Here is a 23,095-nt window from a genome sequence, read left to right on the forward strand (position 1 = left end):
AATGAAAAGAAACTTTTCCCCACCCACAAAGTGGCTAAAATCTGGTGTCCAAACACCCACCATGCCATAGACCTGCTGTCAGAGGAGCGGCTTGGATCTCCGAGTCACATCATCATCCACACTGGCACCAATGATCTGCGGAGCCAGCAGGAGAGGGTGTCAGTGTCACTCAAGAGAGTGACAGAGAAAGCCTCCACCACCTTCCCCAACAGCAGAGTGGTCATATCCACTCTGCTCCCAAGGAAAGACTTCCACCCTGACACCATCCACAGGATCAACAGCAGCCTGTCCAGAGACTGTGCACGGAGACCCAATGTCCACCTAGCCCACCACCCCACCCTGGACATCAGCTGTCTCTACGACCACGTCCATCTGTTTAAAAGCACAGTCCCCATCTTCGCCCAAACACTGAAAAGCGTCGCTCTCAACAGAGACCAATCCACGGCCCGCAGAAAGAGCACATCAGCCCACAACCCCACAGAACACCAAGACATCCTCAACCAACATCCAGACCAACACAATGGAGACAAGACCACCCTCAGCCCCACCCACATCATGTCCAAATCAGACCCCACAAAGGCAACCATGATCCCCCTCAAGCCAGACCACAGTCACTCCTGTCCCTAGGGCCCCACCCCAACCACAGCGACAAGAGCCACACCCTAGCCCACTGAGTTATGCCCAGGTGGTCCGGCGAGCAGCACAACCAACCTTAACCCCCCCACAACACAATGAACTGAGGGACATTCAGCAGATGCTCAGCCTGCTTTGCTCTCATCTGATTGGACAGGTACCACAATAGACACTGTATGAATTATTATTAGAGTATTTCTTGTGCTCATACAGTTTAAAAAAAAAAAAAAAAGGACATTTACACTGTACATAAGTATTGATTATTTAATATACCAGTTATTGATTTGTTACCTTTTATAATATGTCATGTAGATACTCTTAAATTATTTTCTTTGACTTAGTAGTTTATCTCATTTTGATCACCAAATGCAGCCTTTTGAGTTTTAAATGAAATCTAAATCTTTTGTCATCTCTTGTTTGAATGTTCAGGGTCTGAGATCTTCTGCTCTTGGCCTTAAGAGCAGGACCTCAGACTTTATTAGAGAGTTAGAAAATGCAGATGTGTTTATATTGCAAGAGACTTGGTGTAGAGGAGATGTCTCCACTGGTTGTCCCTCAGGCTACATAGAGATAATGTCCCCGTCCACCAAACTAAAGGGAGTAACACAAGGAAGGGATTCAGGGGGAATGCTGATCTGGTATAAGGCAAACCTTGTACAATACATTGAATTAATCAAAATAGGAGAATTTTCAATTTGGCTCAAAATCAAAAAAGACCTTATCACCACAGATAAAGATGTATTCCTGTGTGCAGCATATATCCCCCCATCACAATCCCCTTATTTTAATGAAGACAGTTTCTCCATTCTCGAAGATGAGATTAGTTACTTCCAGGCCCAGGGAAGTGTACTGATCTGTGGAGACCTGAATGCCAGGACTGGTACAGAACCAGACTTTATCAGCACACAGGGAGACAAACATATACCTGGTCAAGTCAGCATCCCCCTCCCTTCACAACCCCGCAGAAACAACTTTGACAAAACTATCAATAAAAGTGGGCAGCAACTGTTACAGCTCTGCCGAACATTGGGTCTGTACATGGTTAACGGTCGGCTTCGAGGGGACTCATTCGGTCTTTACACTCATAGCTCTCCTCTTGGCAACAGCACAGTAGACTATGGCATCACCGACCTAGACCCAAACGACCCTCACACAGTAGAACCCTGCAATCTGACCTACAGAAAACAACCTTATAAATGGACAAACAAAAGCAAAGACGAATACCAGACAGCAATCAAAAATCCAGTCTTTCAATCCCATTTAGACTGTTTTCTTTCCACCTCGTATCCCCTCAATCAGGACGGCCTCAGACAGGCTGTACAGGACATCTACAACATATTTGACCATGTGGCAGACTTGTCCAGTCTGAAAAAGCGCCAGCACCACAGACCAAAAGACCCGACCAATGACGAGTGGTTTGACACAGAATGCAGACAACTGAGAAAAACTCTCAGAAATGTGTCAAATCAAAAACACAGACAACCTGACAACCCTGAGCTCCGCCTCCAGTACTGGGAAACACTGAGAGTATACAGAAAAACACTCAGAACTAAAAAAGAACAGCATGTGAGGCATCAGTTACAAATAATTGAAGAGTCCATTGACTCTAGTGACTTCTGGAAGAAATGGCACTCTTTCAGCAAACCACAAAAAGAAGAATTGGCTATTCAAAATGGTGACATCTGGAAAAATCACTTTGAAAGTCTGTATACTGCTGTTCCCCTGAATTCGGCCCAAAACAATCTCCTCAACAAATTACAAATTTTAGAATCAGTCATTAAGGACAACCAGAACCCCCTAGACTACCAAATTACTGAAGCAGAGCTGCTGGCTAAAATCCAGGCACTGCAGCCAAAGAAAAAGCGGTCCTGATGGCATTTTAAATGAAATGCTAAAATTTGATGACCATAAATTTAACATTGCCATATTAAAATTATTTAACCTTATTCTGGGTGTCGGACATTTCTGACCTCTGGAGTGAAGGAATCATCACACCAATCTTTAAAAGTGGAAACAAATTCGACCCAAACAATTACCGAGGCATCTGTGTCAGCAGCAATCTGGGGAAGTTGTTCTGCAGTATCCTAAACAGCCGACTGCAAGACTTCCTCAGAGAACATGATGTCCTGAGCAAGAGCCAGATAGGATTCACACCCAAACATAGAACAACAGACCATATCTACACCCTTCACACTCTCATTAATAAAGACGTCCACCAAAACAAGAGGAAAATCTTCTCTTGTTTTGTAGACTTCAAAAAAGCATTCGACTCAATTTGGCATGATGGACTGTTCTTAAAATTAATTGAGAAGGGTGTAGGGGGGAAGGTCTATGACATCATCAAAACCATGTACAGTCATATGAAATGTGCTGTTAAAATTAACAACATGGAAACAGATTTCTTCCCCCAGAGTAGAGGAGTAAAACAGGGCTGCAGTCTCAGTCCCACCCTCTTCAACATTTATATCGATGAATTGGCCAAATCACTAGAACTATCTGACATCCCTGGTCTCACTCTGTCTGACACACAGGTTAAATGCCTACTGTTTGCAGATGATCTCATATTGCTGGCTCCATCAAATGAAGCACTACAACAGCAACTGGATCACCTGCAAACCTTCTGTCAGACCTGGGCCCTGACAGTTAATCTGGACAAAACCAAAATTATGATATTCCAGAAACAACCCAGGGGTCAGGGAAACCAAACCAGGTTTTTCCTGGGCTCTCATGAGGTGGAGCACACACACGACTACACATACTTAGGACTACACATCACGTCCACGGGAAACTTTAACCTGGCTATTGATGATCTCAGAGAGAGGGGAAGAAGGGCTTTCTATGCTATAAAGAAATCTTCAAACATTAATATACCCATTAGAATCTGGCTCAAAATATTCAAATCTATAATTGAACCAATTATTCTGTATGGTAGTGAGGTGTGGGGTCCTCTTGCAAATCAAGATTTTGAAAAATGGGACAAACACCCCATCGAAATCCTGCATACAGAGATTTGCAAGAGCATCCTGAGAGTGCACAGGAACACCCCCAACAGGTGCCGAGCTGAGCTAGGCCAATTCCCCCTTTTAATTAGAATTCAAAAAAGAGCCATCAAATTTTATAAACACCTTAAAACAAGTGACCCCAACTCCTACCACTACAAAGCTCTGCAATGCCAAGAGGAGAACATGGAGAAGAGCCCCCTCAGCCAGCTGGTCCTGAGGCTCAGCTCCTCTAACAACACAAGACCTCAGCACAGCCCTCACACAATCTGGACCCACCAAATTATAGAGAAACAAAAAGAACATTACATTAACTATTGGACATCGACCACAAAACGCAAAGCAAACTTCAGTGTTATTTGGCTCTAAATAGACAGTACACGGTGGCAGAATATCTGAGCACCGTGACTGATGAGAAACTGAGGAAGACTTTGACCATGTACAGACTCAGTGACCACAGCTTGGCCATAGAGACGGGCAGACACAGGCAGACCTGGCTGCCCAGAGAGGACAGGTTGTGTGAGCTCTGTCCACACAGACAAGTGGAGACAGAGACACACTTCCTGTTGCACTGCAGCAAGTATGAACACATCAGAGCCGACTTCCTCTCAAAAATAAAACATAAAGTCACTGACTTTGATTCTCTGCCTGATCAAACTAAAATGCAACACATCCTTGGAGAGAACAGAGTCAGCAGCAACATATGTCAGGTTATGCCACAGCCTGAGGGACAACCATCACAACACCTGACACACCTGTCTATATTTACAGTCCTTGTAACTCACCATCTACATTTTTCTTTATTCATTTTTTTCCCTATATTATATATTGGTGTATTGTATTGTAGATTGGTGTATTTTGTATTATATAACATATATTTAATCTTTTTTTTTATAGTTTTCTGACTTACTTTTATTATTGTACTTTATTTGTAAATTTTTAATGTCTTTGGCAATATTGTTAATCTACAGTCATGCCAATAAAGATTATTGAATTGAATTGAATTGAGAGAGAGAGAGAGAGAGAGAGAGAGAGAGAGAAGGAGAGAAGGTGCCCGGTGTATTATAGGGGGTCCTCCGGCAGACTAGGCCTAAGTCAGCCTAACTAGGGGCTGGTACAGGGCAAGCCTGAGCCAGCCCTAACTATAAGCTTTATCAAAAAGGAAAGTCTTAAGTCTAGTCTTAAATGTGGAGACAGTGTCTGCCTCCAGGACTGTAACAGGAAGATGATTCCACAGGAGAGGAGACCGATAGCTGAAGGCTCTGGCTCCTGATCTACTTTTGGAGACTTTTGGGACCACGAGTAACCCTGCGCTCTCAGACCTGCTAACCTGTACGCATTTTGCGTACCAGGCACGCATTTTGACATCAAAGTACGCTGGTACGATTTGATGCTCTAAAAGTACGCATATCACTCGATCGCGCATTTCGCCGGTTTCAGTGTATTTGTCTATGCAAGATGTCACTCAAGTTGATACCTGGTGAATATAGGCACGTAGGCGGAATGAAAAGATTTCGGCCAATCGGATTGCTGCATATTGCCCCCCCCCCCCGCCCTACCATCCACGGCTGACTAAGAAAGATGCGCTTGATTCAGTTCCATCCAGTTAGACAGTACACTGTCGCCCTCACCGTCAAGATAGATAAACCCTCTTCGCCCACACCTCTGGGTAGTCCTCAGTGATGACTCTATCAATTCAAACAACGCTGACAGGTAAAATGACGTAAGAAATGCAAAAACTGAGAGCTTTGAGAGCTTCTGTCTGTAAACAGTTAACTGCAGCTTGTGTCTTTTAGAGCTAGCTTCTATCTTAGCAGTTAGCTTCTGTCTGTAAACAGTTAACTATAGTCTCATAGCAGTTAGCTTCTGTTTGTTAGCAGTTAGCTCTTATTAGCTCCTCACTGTCAGCTCAGACCGGAGTTACTGTGTGTTCAGTCCGGTAGACGGTATCACCTTCTCACGCCCGTTTAAGAAATCTCACTCCACCGCCGAGTCCTTTTTTATTTATTTTTTTACGCTCTCTAGTGTGTTCACTTGTGTGTGTGTGTGTGTGTGTGCGGGCACGTGTGTGTGCGCGTCCAGCGGGGCCATACTCTGCCGTGCGCGATACAGAGAGCAGGGGAGGATTGTAAACGTGCGACCATGTAGAGACAGAAATGACACGTGGTCTGTAAATAAGATAAATAACATAAGGCTATTTAGTTTGTTTAATAAAAGGACAAGGTATAGACCTGTTCTATAGGAAAGGTTACCTTAAGTGACTTCTTTGTGATCTGGGCTGTTTCTGTGAGGGCTGTTTCTGTGCTGTGCTGCATCCTGAAACCAGACTGGAATTTTTCAAACATACTGTCACATAGGAAATCATTCAGCTGTTAAGAACTATTTTATTCTGAAATCTTTAAAATTTAAAATGCAATGCAATGTCTCTGATCAGATGGTATTATTCAGACATTGTACACAGATACAGACGACATGGTAAATGGAGTGGGTAGTGAAATAGATGATTTTGTTTTCGGTTGTTCATTATTATAATACAGATATGCAACATGGTGCAGAAAAGTTATGTGTTTGGGAAATAATGAGTATTTCCTTATCCGCTGTGAGGGTCCTAAGGACAGAGGGATGTCATATGCTGTAAAGCCCTGTAAGACAAATTGTGATTTGTGATATTGTGCTTTATAAATAAAATTGATTGATTGAAATTGAATTGAGATTAGGGCTATCTTTTTTTTTTTCCCCCAAAAAGTCAAGATTGAAGACCGTTTTTTACAAATTTTAACACAACTGACACACCTCACACCTGAGGTATCCAAACTGTGGTGCTACTTGTAATATTATGTCATGGCCACACATCTTTGTATATAAATGTTATCAGTGACAGCCTTTTTACAAGCTTCTGATGAGGCTTCTGAGGATGAGTGTGGTGAAAGTACACAAGGCAGATGAGTTTGTACAGTTGACATTGCTCCACTTGTTTCTGGTGCCCCCATTGCATGAGTTTTGATAGGATGGTGATGAAAAGTTTTGCCTTGACCACGCACCAAACTTATTTCACCAGTGGCCCCCAGTAAAGGATCTTATAAAAAATATTGTCTCTACAGGCAAGTCTGATAAGTAGCAGGGGTGTAAATCACCAGTTAAATCACAATACGATATGATATTGATTCTTTGGACAACAATATGGTATTTTTGTAGCCAGCCAGTTGATAAATCAAGCTTTTGCCACATCCAGTCAGAAGAACAGCAAAAACGTCTTTGCTCTCAGAAACTCTTGTCTCGTACTCCTTTTCTAGTTTAATTGTTGTTATTGACTATTTCTGCAATAACATCACTTACTGCTGTGTTTACTTTGCTAACGTTAGAGTTGGTGCTTGTTGCTTTGTTCACCATTACTGTTCTGCAGGCTTTGGTCTGCTTTGTACATCATTAACTACAACGCTGTCCCTGGTTGGCTGCTTACATTGTCAACTACGGTGCAGATCCCTGATTGCCCCCAACTGGAAAGTGTGGCAGTAAGTCCAGACTGATGCAGAGAGCAAAACAGAATGTTGAGCTAACGTCTGACAAGGCTACAGAAACCCTGACAGAGACCCAGGATGTTTTGGGCATCAACCAGTACCAGTGCAGAAGGGGTGAGGGCAGGACTAAAAACATAGCGACCAGCTGCCAGAAGCACTCATTCAACAGAAGCCAGTGAGCCAGGGAAAAAGGGCTAACTTTGAATTTTGTGTTTACAAACCACAACTGACAAATCCAACTCATACTGCCTTTAAATTTGGGTACATGGTGTTATACATTGTCCCATGTTGACTTCCCACCCTGAGGTTGGGTGTATTATCCCATGTGGACCTCCCAACCTGAGGTTGTGTGTGTGATTCCATGTGGACCTCCCACCCTGAAGGTGTGTGTATTATCCCCTGTGGACCTCCAACCCTAAAGTTGTGTGTATTTTTCATTGTCTTTCAACACTGATTTAATTCTGATAGCAATTTGTTTAGTAGTCATCGAAGCAGGATTAGAGGAAACTGAAAAATGTAGAATTGTGTACTGCAGAAACGTATTTCTTTCCTCATCCTCTAAGATTCATGAGAGGGGAGGGCAACACAGACCGGATTGGGATGAAATTAAGTTTTGTTACTGTTAATAACATGAAGAGTTCATTTGCAAAAGCAGATAACTCCATGTTTATAAATTTTCAAAAAATGAGTTTTTTTTTATTATTTACTTCAGGTGATATCAGTCAAACCAAAGTTCAGTGTCTTTGACCAAGGAGATATGACATAACAAAATAGAGGTATCTCAAAAAATGAAGCTTTATTGAAAATAGACTTTTTTTTCATTTACATTTCATTTTTTTGGCAAAAGCAGATAACTCCAACGTTCATTTTTTAGCAAAATCAGTTAACTCCACAATTCATGTCACTCCATTGAATTAGGCCATATAATGACTCTGTGCTTCTTCTAATGGCAGCAGTCAATTCATTCATCATCAAACAAGCAAGTAAAGTGCTAAAAAAAACTGCATGTAAAGTCCAGACTTACTTCAAGTAAAGTGATATCAGAAATAAAACCCAAAAACTGCAATAAGCCGACAAAACGTGGCTTTTTTTGCAATATTTCACATTCAATAGTCAGTGCTAATAATATTCACAGTATTCAGAGTTACACGGTTTTCAGTGCTTGTCATAAAACAAACAGTTGAGGTATTTTAAACTTCAATATGTTGCAAACTTGTAAACTGTTAAACTGTAAACAGAAAAAAACCCTCAAAAACAGGTAACAATGGACTGCACTAAGGTGTCAAAACATAGCCATTTCACAGTATTTCACATTCATCTGTCAGTGCTGCTATTCAGTATTACACAGTGTCCATTGTATTACAGATCACAGAAAGAAGCTACAGGGTTTAAACTGCATAGCTCTTTGCAGTGTATTCAACATTCAATAGTCAATGCTCCATTGTTTTCAGTGCTACTCTTTGTTTAGTGTTACACACTGTTACTACTTGGTTTCAGTATAACCCAGTATTGCAGAGTATTCAGTACTGCTCAGTATTCAATGCAATTTTCAGTAAGTTCAGCATAAGTCAGTATTACTCCATTTAGTATTCGACTAATAGTGGTGAAAAGGCATTGAAGCACAAGAGTTTTTTTTTAGTTCATCAGATGACCTTATTCCTCCTCATCACTGCTTTCCTCTAAGTCCTGTCTGCCAATATCACGTCCTGCTTTAGCCAAGGCATCCTCATAAAATGCCCGGACTGTTTCACTAACCCCAAGCTCTCCTAGCAGTTTTAGAACATCATCCTTTTTTGCCTTCTTTACACAGTTTACCACTGGAGCAAGTGCTGGCTTGAAGGTGTCCCACCTCTGACCGCGTTTCAAAAGAGTATGTTAACAGAAGTCCCCACTGTACAGCTGCTTAAAGCCCATCTTGTCACCACTGATTTCCAATACCTTGGCATCACTGATTTTAAATGAGTGAGAAGAGGTACAGTGTTTAGCTGCTGCAGCTTTAAAGTCATAGCATTGCCAGTCTTTTCTATAAACATGGACATTTCCGTGTTTCTGCATAACCTCCACATACTCAGATGGTAGCAGTATAGTGTCCTTTTTTTTTAATCTCTTGCTCCAAACGACCAAAGACGCGGTCAGGGGGCATGAAATATGGCCACTGATGGGAAAGGTATACTCCATTCTTAACTCTTTGAATTTGCACTCTCTCAGGGCAAAAAGCATTGCCAGCACACTAACATTTTTATTTTGCCCATAGCAAGAATCTGAGAAAAGTCTTAGGTCTTTATACTCACGGAGTTCACTGCAAGCAACACTACCTAAATAATGTTGCAAAGCTGACGCCACCATGTTGCTGTCTTTCTTGTTCTCATTCTCTAACCATGTGTAGAGATGAATGTCCTCTTTCCTCTGATTCAGACCACGACCACAATAGCAAACAACACCAAAAACATACTGGTACAGCTGTCTTGAATAGTAAGTCTGCCCAATGGGTGACTTTGGCAGCACCATATTCTGCATCATGTCAAATGAGATTGTGAAAGATTCACCAACAGCATTAAGAAGATCATAGAATCTGCATCCTTTGTGCCTATGTAACATAAATAGGGCAGATTCCCTGCGCTTTTCATCATCTGAGATTTCTGGGTCTTTCAGTCTCAGTCGGAACTTAACGCAGGTGCTGCACACGTCTTTTGATGGATGTCCAAAACCTAGGTTAAAGTCATACATGAATATGCTATAATGTAAAGCATAGGAGATCTGCTCCTCATTCTGACAGCAGAACAGTTCATGCATCTTTTTCACATTCAAATCTGCAGGAAGGTACTTTCTGCCAGGTGAACCTCGGCGAGCATAATGGCTGGCTCTGCAGGTGAATGTTTTTATGTGGTCTCTCACGGCCTCCCTCTTGGCTGCTCGCTCCTCAGATTCCCGAGCACCACCACGACATTCTGGCATTGGCACCCCATTCTGGCTATGTTGCAGAGGTCATCTTTCTTGATGTCTGCAAACACAAAATAAATTCTATCAACTATTGCCTCATCCTGCAAAACTGGTCAGATCAAGATGAGGCAACTAGATAAACATTGCAAAAATAGCTAACCATGACATTGTATTGATGAAAACTAGCACATTCCTATATTAAAAAAATAAATGAAATAAAGTAAAATAAAAGTCCAGTATTTGATTTACCAGTAGTCAGAACGTCATCTGAATTTTGGCACAAAAGAAAAATGAAAAATGTTGGCCTAATACTGGGCAGTATGTTATTTATGAAAGAACATTTCTTCCAGTCAAAGAAAAAAAAAATGAAAGTTTAATCACAATTTTAGAAAAAAAAATCAAGGGGAAAATCCTAGTTATGAAAGAAAAAAGTCTAAATTGTGAGACAGTCAGTCATAAGTGTGAAATTAAAGAGTGAAAAGCATGAGGCAGTATGTCCTACTTTAAGTAGGAGAAAAAAATGTAAACTTTTATCTCAAAATTTTGGCTTACTTTCTAATATTTCCGACTTACTGTCTTACTGAGTGTTACTAATATTTTGACTCTGTCTCATTATTTTGGTGCTCTTTATCGTGATTTTGGTATCATCATTTAGACTCTTGTCATAATTATGATTTACAATGGGAGGTTTCTTTTTAATCACAGTTAAGTTTTCGTCATTTTTTTCTTGATTAGAAGAAGTGGGTTTTCATACTTTAAAGTAGACTTTAAGCTAGCTGTGAGCCAGCAAAAAATGCAGACAGTACAAAAGCAAATCTGGAAACTATCATACAAATAACCATAGGCATTAATTGAAATGAAATACTCACAAAACAGGCTCATAAATGAGGCTTTGCAGACTGTGATTTTCTCCTGTGTCTCGGTTCAGACGGAGTACTTCACAGTCATCTCCCTTGTCTTCTGTTGTGTAGGATTTTCCACTTTGGGTCTCCTACGTTTCACTGCCATAATGTCCATATAAGACAAAAGCATAACATCTTGTTTTACCTTATCTGTAGTAGAATGCAGGACTCGGTTTATGTTGGCTATCTCCTCAGAAGACAACGTCGCCGCCTGACATACATTAGCAGTGTTATAAGTACAAGCAACACTCAGTGCTCCTCCAGTATGCCGCGCCTTTTTTGCCACGTTATGGGCGTGCTCTTTGGGTTTTCTCCTCTTTTTTTTGTCAAGAGGGGAATAAGACAACAGCCTCTTCCGTTTCATCAAAGTTATCCATGGTTATATTGACGGAAGTCAGTGGATTTTACTCCCAAAACTCCCATTCAGATCGTCTTTGTTGTTGTAGATGCCGCCGCAGCCATCTTTCTGTCACGTGAACTAAATGCGCTGCGCTGATTTGCTCAATGGATATGTTGGCTTTCACTAAGAAACAGCTGTGGCGTATAGCGGTTTCTGCCACAAAACATGAACTTTGACCCAGTTTCCAACAGGAGATATCAGGTATTGCACCAAAATGGATCTGGGCTTTGAAAACAATGCAATGCAAAGAGTAAATTACAAGCCTCAGCTCATTTTTTTCCCAAAATGGCGTTTATCTGTTTTTGCAAATGAACTCTTCAATTATATAAAGTCTGTTGGGGTTGGTAAAATGTCATGGATCACTTAGTGCTCCTAGGTATCTTGAGAGGACATTATCATTGTGCTGCAGCTACTCTGATAATTGATGTACTTATTATTAATATCTGTCTTTGGCCAAGGTTGGAGAAATCAAGGCTCATGCTGCAGAATGGAAAGCTAATGTGCGAGCAGAATTCCGGGAGACACGTCGGCGTATGAGTGTCGAGGTCCATGACAAGCTGCAGCGAGCCGCCACCATCCGGAGCATGGAGAGACGACAGCTAGGCTTGGACCAGCGTGCTGTATCCCTGGACATGCTTTCCCCGGAGCGACGTGCCATCTTCAACAGCCTGGACACCAACAGCTATAAGACCTCTTCCCAGGAGAGCATCGACTCCAAGCTGAACAACCTTCGGCTGCGAGGCACTGAACAGTGTGACCGAAGCTCCAACCACCAGACCACCTCTGAGGACAACATTTTCAACCGCCTGGGCTCTGTCACCAAGCTGGCCAAGCGCAACAGGAATCGGGACTTAAAGAAGAACATCCCAGACGAGGCTCGCCGGCCTCACAGTGAGGCTTACGGCTGCAGCATGTCCACTTTTGACTGCAGCACACCCATAGTAGATGAAGGGAAAAGCAAGGATGAAGCAGAGGATGAGAATGAAGACAAGGAGTGCAACACTAGCTTGTCTGATTTTCCACTGTTTGTGGATGCTTGCAAGCCGCATGATGGGTTAATTCTGGAGCAGACCAAAGAGAAAGAGAATGAGAAAACACTTGAAGAAAAAGAGCTGCATATTCAAATGGGCCCATAGACAGCGTGTCCTGATACGAAAGCAGATTTTAAATATCACCATTAGTGCCTTAGGTCTCCCTTATTCCTGTGTGTGCTTAAGTAGGGACAACACATGTCCCTTTGTGCTATACACTGTAATGTCTACATAATCACTGTGTACAATGGATGTAATGGACACACATTGCAAGACCTTGTAGGGTTTCTAAAATTTTGCTATGCTGAAATGCGATCATATTAAAAAAAAAAGAAAAAAAAAGCAGTTGCTAAAAGGATAACAACATGGGTCTTAGTTTGGTAGTTCTGGCCATCATTCCTCACTATAGTCAAATAACATACCTGCTGTGAACCAGATGCAGAATCTTCATGACGGAAAAGCACATTTTTTCCTCAGTACTTTCTCACTCAATACTCAGTGTTACCAACTCCCAACAGTATCAGATGTGTAGTGTTCAACAAATGCCTTCTGCTTTATGTTAGCCTACATGTCAACTAGAAACAATGAATATAACTGCACATGGCTCAGAAGCACTCAGATGTTTTGGGTCTGTTCTGCATATTGCACACACATCTTACCACTAACCCACTAACATCTGACTTTTTAATATATTGGGAAAGGTAACGGTCGACATTCACACCCAGATCAAATGACTCTGCAGTAGTCATGGGTATTTATTAGGGATGGGTCACAATTTTCGAATTTCGAATAGTCGTTTTATTTTTGAAAAATCGATTTTTTAATGCGACTATTACTATTCGCCGTCTTATTTCCCCCCTTTATTTGACATGCAATTCAGCTCCTAACTGCACGAGGGCAGTATAGGATTGCTACAGCGGTGTGAGATGGGCTACCAGCTAGTTTGATGCTCTTCTACAAACAGGAGAAACATGCAGAGACTACTACTCCGCGAGGAATGTCCGCAGTCATTCGGGCTTTCATAGTCGAGCACATTTCCGCGTTGTAGTTTCCTGTAAAAATGTCCGTGAAAAATCCCCGCGATGTGAAAAATACATGCCAAGCAGTCACTGGTGCGCGGAGCAGAGTCCACACGGTCATAAAATCTGAGCGATTATTCGAAAAATTGTTGAATAGCTCCATCTCTGATTGGCATTGACGGAAACCGAACACCCAGGGGAACACACTAATCTTAGTCCCTAAATCGGCGAGATGCAATGATGAACCACTACAACACATTGTCTGTCTCCTTCCGAGCAGCACTCAGACATCAATGCTATATTAGTCTGCACGAAGTTTGAAAGAGAGACTGAATAAGTAAGAGATGTATAAAAAGAATAAATCAAAATAAAGTTTTCATAGGCCTCCATGCTACTTCCTGCTGCTTATTAAACTATTTTCTGCTCTGTCCATAACATTAAATGTGACACACACACAAAAAAAACAACAACAAAAAAAAAACCACACAGGCAAACTCATATGGTGTGTACACAGCTATGGTCTGCTGGCAATGCGAGAGGATTCTATCACCGATTTTTAGCGGGTTTACCTGTTTTAAATTGCATACACACACTAGTTTTGTTGGGGTATTATACACAAGAAAGACATTGTCTGTTTTAATTTAAGCAACTATACCAAAAGAATTGCATGCTTGTCCATCTTCACATCCATTTTGTACTATATGTGGCCCATAACATACTTATAAAACAATGCCAGTGTTAACAAACCAGATTATCACTGTGCTGTTGGTCAAAATACAGAGCCACTTCTGAACAGCATTTAAGAAAACTTATCTGTGCACATGTTTTTTGTTTTTTTTTTTTGGTGCTACCTTAGTGTCCTGTGTGTATTTTGTGTTTTATTGTAGAGCTACTGGCAATCCTCTGTGGACTGGCACACCACTTGTTAATGTAGTAATACTGAAAATAAAGACTTAGATTGTTTTCCAAAGCTTGAGCTAGAACGGACTTTGGAAGCAGTAGGAGGCTAACCTAATGTCCCTTCCAGATGATGCCAGGATATTTATTAAAGTAGCAAAGCTGACCTGCTAATGCTGGCGTAACAGAATACCTCCTCTCTAATGTATGACTGAAGACATTGCCCTAGTTGAGATCAAGACAGGTCTTGGGTTTCTTGTTTCTTGCCTTGCCATACTTTTCCAGCTGTTAAATTAGTGATTATAATGTTATCATTGCTGATGAAAATGATGGTCAAAACTGTGTAATTTTCTAAATTAATTACAACTAGACCCAAGTTGAAATTATCCTTGAACATGGAAAGGAAAGCGTTGCAGTCACATCAAAGATGTATTCAACCTTCCAAACTGTCAGCCAGGACAGACTTGTAGAAAAGACCACCGCACACTGTCTTACTTGCAAAAATAATTATTTTAATGCAGCGGCTACATTGCGGTGACTAGACCTTTATCAGGCAAACAGTTTTGTAACAAAGAGTAACCATCTTAAGTAGGAGTGGCTGTGAGTTTGCAATCAGTCACAATACCCACGTGCAGTTGGAAGACAATACCAAACATCAGTAAGTTAACTAGAGGACCAAAGAGGCAAAATTAAAAACAGGGGGTATGTTTAGGTATGTTTGGGATTGTTGAGGGTATGTGACTGATTGCAAACTCACAGCCACTCCTACTTAAGATGGCTTCTCTTTGTCACAAAACTGTTTGCATGGTGGTGTAATAACCAAAACGTTTCAGCAGCATTAAAATATATTTTTTTGCAAGTTAGAAAGTGCGGGGAATCTTTTCTACAAGTTTCATTCTTCTCGTCCCTCTCCTATGCACCTGTTTGAAAATAGATGTGCAAAGTATTCTTTCATTTTGAGCCAGGACAGACTCACACTGGTGTGGGATTGGGGGCTTGATAAAAGCAGACAATTAAAAAAAAAAAAAATATATATATATATATATATACTTCAAGTATTTGCATAATTCATTGGAATGCAATATAGAATTAATGCTGCTAATCATCACCCTAGACCATGACCTTTTTGAATACTATCTCAGGGCTTGTTGTCCTCATGTTTGTTGTTGACATTGTCTAACATGTACTGCATTCACACTTTGGGAGGGGACAATGCACCTGCGCTCCATGAAATATCATAACAACAGATTGGAAGATAAAGCCATAAAGCAAGAGGAGGGACTGTTCCATACTAGACATGGAACACCAATGAATGATGGATGGGTCAGAGAGTATAAAGTGCACTGCTCTGACTGTGAGAGAGTGTTGTGTACTTTTGGGCATATTTGACTCAAGCATATCCACAGACTGTTGAAAATACCAGTAAGTTCCTGAAGCTCGTATTTGGATTTGTCTTTTGTCTCCAACCTAAAAAATTATACAAACAAAAAAAAAGTAAGGAGCCGCGATGGAGTGGAGTAGGAGAAGCAAGCAGCAATTACTACAGCTGCTCCAAAACATACTTCTCTAGAAGCCTTAATACCTCTTTGATGGATCCTCAAATTCAAACCAGTGACGCAAAGTGGACAGAAAATTAGCTCTAGAGAACCAAACTTCTTGCCTGATATTGGACAGAAATGTCAACTGATTACACCCTGTTTCTATCTTCAGTCTAACATCACATCCACTCTAATCAATTTCCTGGGAGCACGGGATTCAATTCCATAACCAGTTACTTGAGACCAATGCATCTGCCTGAATGTAACATCATTCTAAGTCCTCGCTGATGCATAACCATGCCACTGTACTTGTTTTGCTTGGGCAGACTGAGGTAAAACAAACTTCGATGTTGTCAACATTGAGAAGACATGTTGATAAAGAAGAGCCTCAATAGTAGTGTCTGTCTTGTCTACAGCACTCTCTGTCTTTGTTATTACTCCTTGATTCCGGCGCACAGCTTGACAATGGCGTTGGTCCTGCCCGTGGTGCTTTTATTTGAACAGAGAAACCACTGTTTGATGTCACGATGCCAGACAAATCAGTCAATTCAAACTCCAAGCTCTGGACCCAGGCAACCAAAATTCATGTAAAAAAAAAAACCAACTGTATTCTTGCAGAGAACTTTTTGAATGGAATTCTATGCAGTTGGAGACTCTTTTTGCCGCCAGCATCTAGTGGCCATTAGCAGTACTGCATCTTACGGCACGACCGTGTCAATTGCAGCTTTCGGCCACGGTAGTGGCTGCTGTCATTCATACAGAGTGCTATACATTTTCATACTTCAAATGTACCATTGAGGGAAATGACACCACATACATAAAAAATGTGAACTGTGCCACAGATTGTATTACCGTGATATGATGCTCACAGTGTCTTTTTCATATACACTTCCAAGTCTCATGTTAACATACTCACTATCTGTGTATGCACACAACGTGTCTGATTCTACCGTTCACATTACTAAGTCAAGCTATAGATAGCGTGAATGCAGCAAAAACAAGCAAGGACTACACGTTTTAAAGAAATGCTTCTAAAAAAAACACAAAATGTCAAAGTTTAAAAAGAAAACCCAGACATGGAACAAAAAAGGCATGCTACATTGCAGAACTATATTACAATGTATATGGTGTTGATTGTATACCATCACATGCTTCAGAGGATGATGCTTATGGCATTTTGTTTTATTACTGCCTGTGTTTGACGCACAAGCACCTCATGCTCTGTACATGGACATTGCTTACAGTATATCTTGTGCAACCATTACATTAAATGTAGTGATTGCCATTTGGAAATAAAGATCACAGAATTGAGTGCTATTCTTGAGTATGTGGCAGTGCATTTCAAAGTCCTTGGGGTAGTTTTGAGTTTCATGTACCCCTGTCTCTCACATCTATTATCAGTGGCTTTTATTGGGAGGTAAAGAGAATAGATCACTTTCACAGTCACTGCCTGTAACCTCTCCTACTCTGAAATTATCCTCTAGTGGAAGCAGTTCTTTCCTGTGTATACCTCTGAAAACTCCTGGGAGATCATTCACAGAATTGTATCACCTTCAGACGCACTTCCTGACTCCTTGTCTGATTTAAAACCCTCATTTCTCGCAGCAGGTCTTTTGAACACTTTGTATTCGGATGAACAAGGTGAAATTGTTACAAGGGGGAAATAGAATTGTTTCACAGTTCAGTGTGAACCTTGAAAAAGAACTTAATTTTATTTCATTTTATTTTTGTCATTACATGCATCTTGATAATTCACTGAGGCAGAGGATTAGGAAGTAATTTTGCTAAGCCAGACTTAAAGTGCCTTATGTGTCAGCGTTATGCAGAACCTACACCATTGTCAGCATTTATACTTGCCTGCGGTGGGTGTTCTGTGAAGTGCACTAAAGTTTGATTGATTCAAGACAGACTTAAAACACACAGAAAAAAGGGCTAAAAGCAGGCAGTTTCAAACACAAGTACGGGGTGTCGGTGGCTTAGTGGCAGAGCAGGCGCTCCATGTACAGGGCTGTTGCCGCAGCGGCCCGGGTTCGAATCCAGCCTATGGCCCTTTGCTGCGTGTCATCCTCCCTCTCTCTCTCTCCCCCTTTCACGCTTGACTATCCTATCTATAAAGGCAAAATGCCCAAAAAAATATCTTTTTTAAAAAAAAACACAAGTATACAGATCGGCTCCATTAAAACTCAGAACATTCGCAGACAAAACACTTGTCATTTGCTGATCACATTTCCCCACATATAAAACATGCTAATGTTATTAGCACAAGCCTATGACATTTTACATTGTATAAATTAACAACAACATTTATCAAAAGTAACATCACAAATTTCGGCTCCATTACAACTCACAAGGCTCGCTGACAAAACAAACACAAATGCAACATGCTAACATTATTAGCATAAGTCTATGACCCTTTTCACTGTACAAATTAACCTTGGAGCTAGCAGAGTAGAGATAAATTACAAACAGCTCTTAAAATGCCATTGTGTGGGGACTTTATTGTTTTCACAATTAGTTTCTTTCTGTGAAATAAAAGCTTCATTTCTACTGAGGGAAATGGTTTTCAGTTTACAAAAACAATCAGGAGGTCTGTGTCGCTGCAATGTTTGGTTACATTTCTCAGGAGGTGCACGTCAGGCTACAGTGTAGGCTTCGGCCTAGGGCACGCACCCACGCAGAGCCTATGCTGTAGGTATCAACAATATCAGCATCAAATCTGATATGAACCATTGCAGAATGGGTAAAACAACCTGCACAGACTGTATGTGCAAGGCCCTGATCACTGACATCCATAGACATAATGCATAGTAAAACACACACTGAGGTCCCAGATGCTGAAGAAAGTAACTGACTGGGCTTTTGCTCAACCTGGACTCACCATGACTGTCTAGGTTGATTTTTTTATTCCCCAAAGTATTTCACAGAACAAGAAATTAGCTGCTGGATTAGGTCAACATTGGACATTGCACTTCCTTGGGTCCAGAGCAATACACCTGCCATGGCCGCATCCCCGAGGCTGGTCTGGGGGGGTCCTCTCACACAGCTATTGGTTAATTTGTAGTAAAACTCAGCATATCAGATGATAGATAATTGAGTCTGCAGCCAATTTAATTAAAAAAACTGATTTAACCAGCACACAAAAACTAGTTAGGAGAAAGAAAAAGAGAAAGTGAGAAAGTACCAGTGGAAGCAGGGAGCAGGGAGATCTGGAGTTAGCTAAAGTGGGCTTTACCCAGCATGCCATTTGACAGTGTAACAATTAATAGAATGTGCCAGGGCTGACGTCAAAACCCAGAAGTTTAGCATTGCGCTGGTTCCCGGAAGAGAAAGTGAATGTGATTTTTGCATTGCGTTTTGGATTATGTCAGAAAATAAGTTCTGTGGCTAACACAAGTTTATGATACTTACAGGTTTTGTTCATCGAGATAATCTTCACATATGAACACCTTTCATACCGCATTTGAAGCTTAAATGCGATCGCCACAAGTAAAAAGCTAACGTTAGGCTTTAATGGAGTACATGACTACTCCACGGTCACATGACTCTTGATGTCACCGCCACGAAGCTTTCAACTGATTTTGGCCGCTTTATTTTAAAACATTGTATAATGGGGAAATCGGACTGCTGCCAGCACTCTCATCTGTTCGGGGGTGATGCCGTTTTATGTCCCCGACAGGGTTTGTAGTTGTATTGAGCAACTTGTTAGCAACTGCCTTTTTACGACATGTAAAAGCTTCAAAATTCACAAGTAGGGTATTTACTGATGTGTTTTATGTTGTAGAACAAAACCTGAAACTCGCTTAAGCTTTTGTTAACCACAGACCTTATTTGAGGCATTTTTACCAAATCCCATTCAAAAAACATATTGACTTTTAGACGAGAGAACTGGAAGTGCTAAAAGCGCTAACGAAACAGCTCATTTGAATTTCCTGCCATCATTTCCGCGAATTTCATTTGTAACAATTTCAAATACACAGTGCCCGCCTGCAGGCCACTGAGCCACACCCCCAAACACACATGCTTAGTGCAGTGCAGTCCCAGTAAAGGCAAAGCAGAGAGGTTGCAGAGTTTGAACCGTTGCTTTTGAGGAGACACCATGAGACACTGCTTTCTTCATTGTGACCAGAAATTACCCTTTTTTGGACTGCCAAAGGACTAAGGAACAAAGAAGAAGTGGTTGGAATTTATTTTTAATACAATTCCTCCACAATACAACCCAGACATTTTATTGTGTTCCCTCTTTTTTCCTGAGGACCACTTCACAAACTGGCAACAACTTACTGCTGGATTTTCACTGCAGTTCTATTTCATTCCTTGCTGACCACCAGAAGCAGTGCTTTAAACACTGAATATTCCCCTTCGTACATGCACAGTTCGAGTATGTATACCAACAATGTCACCTGTGACCCCTGGATGACCCGAAAGAGATTATATCTTTCGTTGACATCAGAGGATAATTTCCTTTTCATCTTCTCATGTGCAGGTTGCTTTTGGAAGCATTACAACTGCATTTCAAACTTATATCCCGTCGCTAGTAGTACCATGGCCATTTTCGGTCGGAGCAGTGGACATTCGTCCTCCAGGAGCTGCAACGGCATTCTTTCCCTCTTGAGAGGAGTTTAAATATGTTTGATTCAGTGTGGATGCCATGCGTCCTTTTGCCGGTAAGGGAGTGTTTCACTTCCCTCTCCAGAAAAGGTATGTAACTCCTAAGTTGTTTGCAAACTGTTACATTACCTACTTTGATAAAGACCTGCCCGTGAAAGTTGCATTCGCGCAACATCTTCCTGGCACTTGATTTACTCTGATTGAGTTAACGTTCTCTGTTTCTGGAGTTTTTTCTGCTGGAGGGTTGCGTTAGCGCTCCCCAGTTGCCAGCGTGTATAGCCTGTTGTTTATTTAGCGGTAGCATCCGCACTAAAGTTTGTTTTGAGTTTGTTATAATCAACCACTGTTGGTGAAGGCTGCGTGCGCGCTGCCTCCCCCAGCATATGGTCTCATTTTGTTACCTACAGCGTCGGGGCTCTGATTAGTTATCTGTTTTTCTTTATAGTGGATAAGATGACGCTGTTGGAGGGAAGAATTGCTTAACTAGTTAACAATAGTGTCTGTGCTCCGGTTAACTGAATTGTTTTTTGCAAGTATTGCTTTTGCCTTTTGACAAGGCTTTACTTTAAAGGTAGAGTTAGTGCTCCTTGTTCCCAGCATACGGTGAATATATCAGTATAGCTATATTCATATCTGTATACATAATGATTTACAGCAGCCGATTTTCTGTGGTTGCATTGTGTATTAAGCCTCTGCTGGTATACGTAGGCTGGTATACGCGCTTCCTTCCTCCAGCATACGGTCTCTGTACTCCAGATTACCAGTTAACTGCAGCGTTCGTGCACAGGTTATCTGTAGTGTTTTTTCTCTACACTCATGGGATTTTGCTTCTGCTGGTATAGGCAGCGTACGCGGTCCCTCCAGCTAACGGTTTCAGTACTCCAACTAACCGCAGCATTCGCGCTCAGGTTATCTGCAGCTTGGACAGGTGCGCATTAGCCGGTGTGGCAACATTCACCCATCACTGCACTTTCTGTGGGGCTCTTCTGCAGCCAGATGATGGCCATGATCTCTGCCCTATGCAACTTAGACTGGAGCACTGGAAGGAGGTGTCGAAACAAAAGTCAAAGGATCGAGAGCTGGGCCAGAAAGCTCGCAACCTTGTTCCCATCTTCTCGAACGGATTTTCTTTGTTTTCCATTAGATATCAAAAACTCAAATACTCAGAGGTAAAAAAAAATCACTGGAGACACGTAGAATCAGATGCAACTGAGTTTAATGTGCTCGCAGGCAACAAACACATCACAACTCAATGAGTCAAGCTCCAGAGCAAGACTGAAATTTCTTTGTTTACGCACTCGTTTTTTATTGTGAAGATTTTCTGCTGAGTCGTCTCTTTCTTAATCCTTCCCACTTGGCTCTGATTGTAACGATGTCACATTTCTGCTGAGTTTCCACTTTTTGCTTTCATACTACCACCATAACGGTGTCATATTTCTGCTGAGTCTTCACTTTTTCTACTTTCATCCTAAACCCCGCCTCTTTACTTGTACTCGTAATGTTGTCCTGGACAATCTAAGACCGCTTCCTCTTACCAGGGTCATATCAGGACAAGCTGTAATTCCCCTAACTTTCCACCAGTGTTTCTGAGCCCATCCTCATGCTATTTTTAGAAATGATGCCTAGGTACTTCTCCACCACAATACTTAAATGCTCATTGAGTGTGTGTGTCATAAGAATACATAAAATAATAAACCAGTGTGTGACTTCTCAGTGCACGGAGTACATTTCTTCAACACGTGTCTTTAAAGTTCAACTTAAAGGTACAGTATAAACACTTCAGTAAACATTACACTACAGAGGCACTCTCTGAAAATCCTTGTATGAACTGCAGCTACATGCCCCAGGCAGTGAGGGCTGCCAGACTGGCAGAGCTGGAACACCCAAAGGGTGAGGGTGACCTCCCCCCATCAGGCCAATTGTCTCTATCCCAACATCGACACTCTAAGCATCAGGCTGAGGTCACTGCAGCTGCGCCCTCCAGAAAAAAGACAAAGTCTGGCCATGACAGACTTTCATCAAAGGTGGATCAGCTGTCTGCTGAGTTGGCTCAAATGAGATCCATGCTCAGGGCTCGCAAGCCTGCTTGCCCTTCCAAGGAGGATGAGGTGCTCACTCCTCCAATGCCAGAACTGGTTCCAGAGGATGATGCGCTCTCCCTACTCACTTCCATGATTATGGGGAAGATACAGGGCATGGGGTCTCCCAGGCCTCAGAGCCGGGCTCCCACTCCTTAGCACAGATTTCACTGGCTGAGAAGGAAGACAGCTCCATGCGTGATATCATGATATCATATCGTCCTACTCTGAGGACTACCTGAAGGAATTACAAGCCTGTTGGAGGGACACTAGAGCTTGCTCCCGTCTCTCTGCTGACGGTCGAACCCTGGCAGCTATGCATGACGCAGCAAGAGTGGGCCTGGATCGCATGCCGGCTATCGAGCCTACCATCGCATCCCTCATTGTTTCCCCTGATGAGGCTCTGCGACAGGATGCTAGGTGCCCTCGACCCCAGTGTCAGATCACAGACGACCTTCTCACAAGGGCTTATGATGCTGGAGTATGGGCCGGTCCCATAGGCAACTCCCTATCACACCTCATGCTTGCCCTC

At 41.8% G+C, this 23,095-nt stretch overlaps 1 protein-coding gene across 1 annotated transcript in view; it reads left to right on the top strand.

Moving 5' to 3' along the window:
- Positions 1-14,919, top strand: part of kcnk10a (potassium channel, subfamily K, member 10a) — a 124,935-nt gene extending 110,016 nt beyond the window's left edge. Inside the window, exon 7 of the mRNA XM_049590684.1 lies at positions 11,851-14,919. Within this exon, the coding sequence (XP_049446641.1) occupies positions 11,851-12,528 (678 nt within the window). The 3' untranslated portion in view covers positions 12,529-14,919. The remainder of the gene's footprint in view (positions 1-11,850) is intronic.
- Positions 14,920-23,095: the final 8,176 nt, after the last annotated feature.

The sequence above is a fragment of the Epinephelus fuscoguttatus genome, linkage group LG11 (assembly GCF_011397635.1).
Source record: "Epinephelus fuscoguttatus linkage group LG11, E.fuscoguttatus.final_Chr_v1".
NCBI lineage: Eukaryota > Metazoa > Chordata > Actinopteri > Perciformes > Serranidae > Epinephelus > Epinephelus fuscoguttatus.